Source organism: Pygoscelis adeliae, unplaced genomic scaffold, assembly GCF_000699105.1.
Source record: "Pygoscelis adeliae isolate BGI_AS28 unplaced genomic scaffold, ASM69910v1 Scaffold8, whole genome shotgun sequence".
In the NCBI taxonomy this organism is placed as follows: Eukaryota; Metazoa; Chordata; class Aves; order Sphenisciformes; family Spheniscidae; genus Pygoscelis; species Pygoscelis adeliae.
This window is the reverse complement of record NW_008825260.1, coordinates 1,551,023-1,559,714: the sequence shown is the minus strand read 5'-3', so window position 1 is coordinate 1,559,714 and position 8,692 is coordinate 1,551,023. Positions and strand designations below refer to the sequence as shown.

Genomic DNA, 8,692 nt, shown 5'->3' with positions numbered 1-8,692 from the left:
CCTAAGAAAGCTTGTGTTTCCTTTTTGCTAGTTGGTGGAGACATGGCTGTTATTTTGTTGATCACATCCATTGGGGTCTGACAACGTCCATCTTGCCATTTTATTCCTAACAACTGGATCTCCTGTGCAGGTCCCTTGACCTTACTTTGTTTTATGGCAAAACTGGTCTTCAGAAGGATTTGGACTATTTTCTTCCTTTTCTCAAAAAAATCCCTCTGCTGTGTTGCCCCATACGACGATGTCATCAATGTATTGCAGGTGTTCTGGAGCTCCACCCTGTTCCAGTGCAGTCTGGATCAGTCCATGGCGAATGGTGGAGCTGTGTTTCCACCCCTGGGGCAGTCGGGTCCAGGTGTACTGGACGCCCCTCCAAGTGAAAGCAAACTGTGGCCTGCACTCTGCTGCCAAAGGGATTGAGAAAAATACATTAGTGATATCAGTTGTGGCATACCACTTGGCTGCCTTTGACTCCAATTCGTATTGAAGTTTGGTTGGTTTGTCCAACTAAGTTGGACAAACCAGAACTGTTTTGTCCTAAACATTCCTGTTATTTGACTAGTATGTTATAAGGACTTTTCTCACCCATTTCTGTCATTGCCTTAGAAAAAAAAATATTTTAGCATAGAATATTTTTCCTTTTAATGAGTATAAATGTTCAAAAAGTTAATGTTTACATTTGGTTGCATTATATTATGCACAGCAAATGTTCTAAACAGGTTTATAAATGGATGCTTTTCTGGAATGGCAACTTTGAAGCAAAGTACTGATAAACAAATTTCAGGTGAACTATGTATATCATCCCTAATTATATAACAGATGATCACATATTTTTTTAATAATAGTATAGGGTTTATTTTGGCTATTAATAAACAATTTGACAATTAACGAAGAAATGTGCTTATTGACAGTATAGCAGAAACTTTGAATGTTCCCCCAGGCCATAGATTTGGAATGTTACTCTGTCCAGATGAATATGGTAAGTTCAGGGGCAGAATAAAATCTTATCTTGTTGATGAAACTGTGCTGAAGTAATTACTGTTGGTTGTGTGGTATAAAACTTTCCCAAAATCTTAGAGGCAAGGTACAAAAATTTAACAGTGACACTAAATTTTTGGAGGGAAAATTTGGGAAGAATTGAAATTGCTAGTGGAAAAAAAATGTCAGAAATAAAGAAACTTTGGTTTTGATGTTCATGTGGTGTTTTTTTTTTTTTTCTTATAAAGCCTCTGTATCTGAATGTAAACAAAATGGGAAATGGCAGAAAACTCATATTGACATCTAAGTGACAAAGTTAAAATGGCTATTTAAATCAATTATGTGTCTTTCCTCTCAATGATTTTTCCAGCACTTCTATAAAAAGAGTAAAAATAACAAGCAATCAATAAGAATAATAAGTTTTTGAAGGTAGAAGAGAGATAGAAAACAGGTTGAAAATAAAAAATTACTAATTTTCGTTATGACAAAATTTTGAAAACTAGTCAACTCATATAGTCAATGTTGGGATTGATGGTGTTTTAATATTATGTTTAATGACTAGGGAATACAGTGAATAGTTAGGCAGCAAAAAATTTAAGTGGCTCAAAGTTATTTAATTAGTCAAGACCAGAGAAGGTTTGTTCAAATTCTGCATAAGCTTTTATACATGCTTTACTATGTAGGGTAATAAAGTTAAATATTTTAAATGTGTAGGTATGCTTGTCCTATAAGGAACAGCAGAAGGAACGGAACAAAAAAAATCATTATTAACAAGTAGAAATTAATGCATGTACATTGCTGTTAGACAGGGATTAGGTGAGCTACTCCTATTTGTTATTGGACCCTGAATGAACTTCTTGCACTCTAGAAAGTGACCTTGGTGTCTTGGGGACTTGGATGAAGACTGTAGCTTAGTGTGCCAAAGTGTTTAAAAAAAATAATAAGTTAGGATATGTAGAAAATGGGAAGAGTAACACAAAAATAGTACGTTGCCTTTCTAGAAATCAGTGGTATATAATTATCTGAAATATTACATTGACTTTTCCATTGGTTCTTGTAACTATCCTGAAATATGACAAACTGGAAGTGATAGATTAATAATATATGTTCTTTTGCTCTCAGCTGTCCGGACATCAAGTAACTCTTACTGCTGTCAGAAGCTTTTGGAAGCAGTGGATGGATTTGTGAAGCTATATTAAGATGTTTCAAAATTTTTGATATTAACTGCATGTGAGTAGAGAAATCGTCATATGGACCATTTGATCTTTTAATGAAATGGCCATATCATATGTTCAGCAGTGCTGAAAATCAGCATCTCGAAACTGAAATTCTCCTTTTCCTTAAGACTGTAAGCCACTTTTTAAAATGTCCTTTTTCTGTATATGCACAACTAATTGAGGAAGTGTTTATTTTTATAGGAGTTGGTGATCTTCTTCATTGCCAGGTTCCATGTGAGTTCCTCCATGGTAAAGACAGAGAGAGAGCTGTCTTGTCTGCAGTTTGGCAAAGTTTGCAGAAAGCTAACTATGAGAATTTTGACATGTTACTAGAAGCATTCAGGCATTATGATAAGGTTAGTGCTTTGAAAAAATGTAAGTGTAAAGGAGTGTGTGACATTAGTGGTCCTGGGCTATGGACACGCAGACAGGAAGAAACACAAGCATAGCAAGGCAAATATAGATGAGGACTATAAAGACAAGGTAACTTCATAGTTATTATATGTTTAATATACTGTGATATGCTATGGAATTAAACACAACAGTATTTGGAGTCTTTCACAACAGTATCTGAAGTATCCAAGTTAACAGCAAGTAAGGGACTTGTGAGCAGGAATAATAGCATTTTTTGCTCTTCAAAATTTGGTATTTCTTCTTAAAAGAAATACGGTTGAAGGGATTATGTTCATATTTTCTTCCAAGCTGTACTTTTTGACTGAGTCACCAAGCATCAGAATTTCATATCTTTTCTTTTTTTCTCGCTGGAAAAAAATTTATAATTGACATTTCGTATGTAACATTAATTGAAATGTATACAGAATGATTGATGCCTTACTTTCAAAAGAAATCTTGGCTTTGCCTCAACATTTATGATTAGATAATTATCTTGTCACAATACCCTGTCATACTGAGTTTCTTTTAATTTCAAATCACTATATGACTGAAGTTGAAAATTATTTATTGACACTTTTATATTCAGATTTTTAATTTCTAAATTAGGGTTTCTTTTTGTACTCAGCAATGTTACTCTTCTGAAATGGTGTGCCTGGCGCTATATCTATCTATCTATCTATCTATCTGTATATATAAACACATACATGTATGTGTTCCTTTTGGTGGAGCCTTTTTGTAATGGCTCTTATAACAACTGTTTTATTTTATTTACAATAGAATGATGATGGAATGATAGACAAGGGCAACCTGTGGAAGTCCTGCTTTCAGCTTAATCTAAATGTAGATTATGAGCTCCTGGATTCCTTGTTTGACTATTGTGATTTGAATAAAGATGGTCTGATTAATTATGTGGAGTTTGCAAACTTTCTTAACCGGAAAGACAAAATGGCTATTAAAGGAGTTTGAAGAAAAAATAATTACAAAAAGTTGATGACAATACTGGGGAATTGTGGAGATGATCTTGGTCTTACAACAGCTACTGAAAGGACATTGCTGGTGTCAACTTAGGTGCTCCTTTAGAAGGGTAGGATTTAGAGTGCATTTAGCCCTTGCCTGCCCCCAGCAGAGCTTCAGATACAAATGTATTTCAGAACCCTGGAGTTCTGTGTTGCATGTTGAGAATGTCCCATAAACCAGGAGAAAGTAAAAAATCTCATAGAATCATTATCAGATATGCAGATTAATTATGTTATGTACTTTATAGTTTTTCAAGGATTCAAGCAATGTTTTTTACCTCTTAGTCTATAATGTGCTGGTAGTAAATCCTGGCTGTACCATAACTTTTGTTTATAGGGAAAAAACTACATGCTCCTGTTCTGCCTGAAGACACAAAGACAAATGAAGAGCCACTGCTGAAGCAGGAAGATCTTGTGTTAAAGGAACCGAGAAGCTCAGAAAAGACACCAAAACCACTTACAAGATCAACAGACCATGTATTTGCAAATTATCGAACAATTTCTTCTCAGTATAATGCTGTAGTAGGCGGTTTCCCAACAACCTGTAAGTGCAGTGGACTGTACTTCTCACTTCTGAGCATTATTTAAGACAAAATCAGGAACAAATTTTAAAAGTATCGCTACAGGTTCTACTAATGTACAATAGTGAATTAATTTATCTAAACTAAATTTGTTTAGGATTGTGGCTTGGAAGTTGGCATGGCTTGGATGTTTGGCATGGTTAATCCATTCAAAACGTGAAAGTTAATCTAGATGTCTTTGAGAAATTATGCTAGTAACTTTAGGAGAACAATATCTTCTTGGAATCACCTAAAAATGTTTTTAGCTGGAAGTACTGGATAAGTGCTAGAATATTACTGCAAGATTTCCTGATGTAGCTGAAGCTAGGAATTCTAAAAATATGAAAAAAGAGATGAGGAATAAAATTATACAAATTCTTATTGAACCTATGTGAGACGAAGTATCAAATTTGTTCTCATTTCACGCAAAATGTTTTATCCTTCCTGGCACTGTCTTTACATACAGGCTTTTCCATGCTACCTGTTGATTGATTTCCACAGGTTATCCAGTGTGTAGCATTCCAACTATTCATTCAGATATTCCTGCTCCTCAAATTCGCTGCATCAGTGACAGAACTAATTATGGTGATGAGGCCAATGCTTATGCATTATTGTTCCCTTCTGTCTTGAGTCAAAAGGGAGTGTATGAAAGCGACTTTTTTAAAACAAGGCCAAAAGCAGAGGTATAGTGCATTTCCTCAGAATATTCTTCCAAGATAAATGTACCTCTAGCCATGTGGGATTGGAAAGTCATATTATCAAATAAACAGGTTGTAAAATTCATTGTTGCAACATTACCATCTTTCTTTACATCCATTCAACTATCTGAAAAATATGTACTTTTCACATTCAGAATTATTCATAAAGGTGGTAGATATTAATTTTATTGAGATCCAACTTCAATAAGTAATATAAGGAAGTACATCAGGTTGTTGCTACTCACATGCTCAAATGCTGCGTCAAATGAGGGTTGGTAATTAATCTAGGGCTTAAGAGTCTATGACTCATCATTTCTGAAATGTGAGAAGAGCAGAGCAGTTGTGAAACTTCCATCCTTGGGCATACTCAAATTACTGAGCGAGGTCCCAAGCAACATGGTTTAATGGTAAAGTTAGCCCTGCTTTAATTATGTGGTTGGATGGATGATCTCCAGAGATCTCTTCCAACCTAAGTTATTCTATGAGTAGCTGTCTTAAAAAGCCCCACAAGAAGATTTTTACAGGTGTGTAAAACTAGTTTCTATCACAGAGGGATGTTCAGTGGAAAATTTTACTCAAGGTGTCTCTCCTCAAAGAAAGTTGCAGGTTTTGCTAATGGCAAATTCAGCAACCTGCCTGAATACACCTTTTAAATGCTCTGCTGAGTCAGGGTCGTAGGCTCAGATCTACAAAGGACTTGTACGGTGATGGAGTATACAGGGAGTCACACACCAATGCTGTGCCATCTCCTATTTCTAAAGAGAAAGGTAGGACATGAGACTGTAGGGACTTACCTGGGGACTCTATGGTTTTTCCATCTGATATCTCCGGGGGCTGCTACCACTCTGTTATCTCACAGCCCAGAGTTCCTTCTTCAGTATTGTTTACTCTTTTGCTTCTACATTTCTATGCATTTTCTAGTGAAAAAATACTTAGAGATGACTTCATTACCTGAAGTACAATTTATGAGACGATTGTAACAAAATGTGAAATTCCAATCTAAAATGAAAAAAGGCTTGACAACCTCTCCCTTGCTACTAGTCATATTAAATATTGTCACATTTGAAAGTGGATCTGGAACTTGAGTATATATTTTACAGAAAAGAATGTTGCTAATTAGTGGTTGGGGATGTAAAAGGTGTGGTGTCATGTTCATATCCATAAAATGGCTTGTCAGAATGTCGTGCACATGAGCATTTACCATTTTATAATCTAGCTCTGAAGCAGGAAATCCATGCATGCAGAATATAGCTAACAGTAAATAGAATTCATGCTTCATTGAGAAGCCCATTATACCTGTCAAGCGCTAGATAGAACTCTTCTCTGAAGTTGTAATGTGGCCTGAGATGTCATACTCCACTGTAGACTATACAGGCTATACAGAGTTCAGTACAGAACCACCTCTGAGTGTGTTAAATCACCCTATACTCATGAAATGGACTGTTTCAGTGTTTTAGTGATTAATATAATAATTAATATTTTCAAACATGTAATAACTAATGATATTATTATATGAAAGCCCAGAGTCATTTAATACTACCAGTTTTTGTGTAGGCCTGTAGAAATGAATGCAAATTCTGACTATAAAGCAGTTTCGTGAAGTGACTCTTCGTGTTGCAGAAGAACAAAATAGTTCTAGGGCCTGCTAATTTCTTCACTGGAATTCATCCGAGTCTATTGAAGAGAATAGAAGTTATGTAACTGAATAATAGTGTGTAATTGGTATTCAGCATGATCATGTTGAAAATAGGTAAGGGTCAGTTTAACCCCTTCTGCACACTTGATAGTCTGTGGTTTAGTCAGTAATTATTTTATGGCTGTTGGTAAGCCAGGACAGAGTTGTATTTTAATATGGTGAAACTGAGTTATGAAAGCATGTAGGCCTTTATGGTCCCTGCAGTGGTATCCTGTAATGGAATATTGCTTTTCGTTTAACTTCTAAATTTCACTAGCTTGTTGAAAACATTAGATCAAGTCTGGTTTGTTTTCCTCATGAGTAACATTACTGATTTAACTGAAACAACAACTATGCTTAAAGAAACAAAATTCAGTCCATGTTTTCCTCCTGTAATTTCAGCTGGCATAAACTGTCACAGATTTATTGGCTAAGATGAAGCTGCAGATTTGCTGTACTGTGGATCAGGCCTATGTTTATACAAAAGACGGTTTTAGAGAACGATGACAAACAAGGTTGATTTGACCGTGTTAAAGGTCTTACTTTATCAAAGCATGCATAAAATCTCCAGAGCATAAATATAACACAGATGCACACACACACACAATACAATTGAAGAAGCCAAACATTTGCTAATACTAACAAAAGCACAAGTCATGTCAATATTCTTCTAAAGCCACCTTCCTCTAATGAGTCAACAGGTCTGTGTAATGAGGCATGCAGCAGGAAGCATCCAAATGAGAAAATATGGGAAAAAAAAAATTCTGCTGAACTACTTTGGTGTAAAACTATAGCAAGACCCAAAGTTGATGTGAACCATTTCATTTTAGTCACTTCACCCATTTATCTATACCAACTGAAGATCTTGCGTATAATATTCTTTCTGTGAAATGCAGACAATAATATAATCTGATTTATGTCGATAACTGCAAACAGTAAAAATACAATGGATAAACAGGACTTGACTTAGGGCTTTTAAAAAACATTTACTTTACCCTGAATCTTCTGTGCTTGATTTTTCCAATATTGAAGTTACATCAACATTACTTTATTAACTAAAGACCATTTTGTACACCACAGCTTTCATCCCAATAATATTCAGATTTACTTAAATAGAAACTCCTTTGGTTAAGGATGCAGCATGTGGTCTGTAGTTTTTATTTAAGAGTGGGAAACTATTCTTTGGCAAATAGACATTACTAGTGTATGTAAAAGCCATATTCTATATAGTTTGAAGAAAATGCTGACCAGAATTACATTAATTGTACTATTTTGTAGATTGCACAAATTCTCCACAACATTGGTGTGAACACTTCAGATGAAAGGTTTGAAGAGATACGGAAGCAAACCTGTATGAAATATCAGAAAGAAGAGGTTTGTGTAGAAAGCATCAGGAATGTACTGGATGAAATACATGTATCGCACACAAAAAACATTAGTTGCTAATTCTAGTCTTTGGGCATTGCATTTACATTTATTTAAATTGACATCAGTCATAATTCTGATGCTGAATACAATAAACATTTTAAATAAGGTGTGTTTAATTCACTGGAATTCACTGTTTATTGTCTTTCTGAATAGTGGGTACACCACAAATATATGAATCTTTCTGCTATCATTGCAGTTAGGAGCTGATATCCATAGGAATAAAAGAGGATACAGCATGTTTGTGAATGGAATTCTAATATTTATCTTATATTCTTTATTTTATCTTTTGTACAGTGTTTCTAAGTCTAAATAATAATACTTCGAGCATGGACACATTTTGCATTTTTTAATTTATTTTTTTCTCTTATAAACAGAAGGACACTTTTGGAAGTACTTAAGATAAATGTTTCAGATATGCAAGACCTCTTAAAGGTTATTATCATAGAATGGCATCTTGCCTTGCTTCTAATGTTCCATAATTTCTTGTCAACAAAATGGTAGCTAACAGAGATCTGGTTGTGGTAAGTTATTTGATATGTTTAAAAATTCGTGTGACAAAGTGCTTTACAGTAAGATACTAAGGAAACTACATAGTCATGGGTGTGGGATCTAAAGTGTTGTCATGAAATAGACTCTGTAAGAACCAATTGATTAAGAAGTGCAAAAATAAATGCCCAATTGTGTGGCAGAGGGCTCATACTCTTTATGCAAGCTTGTGGCTATTAGGTAG

The 8,692-nt window shown here is 34.9% G+C and overlaps 1 protein-coding gene across 1 annotated transcript in view; it reads left to right on the top strand.

Moving 5' to 3' along the window:
• The window catches only part of EFHB (EF-hand domain family, member B), a 16,236-nt gene extending 8,256 nt beyond the window's left edge, over positions 1-7,980 (top strand). Inside the window, 7 exon segments of the mRNA XM_009329517.1 lie at positions 891-976; positions 2,394-2,548; positions 3,363-3,533; positions 3,535-3,571; positions 3,939-4,145; positions 4,663-4,844; positions 7,813-7,980. Coding sequence (XP_009327792.1) covers positions 891-976; positions 2,394-2,548; positions 3,363-3,533; positions 3,535-3,571; positions 3,939-4,145; positions 4,663-4,844; positions 7,813-7,980 — 1,006 coding nt within the window.
• The last annotated feature ends 712 nt before the right edge of the window (positions 7,981-8,692 follow it).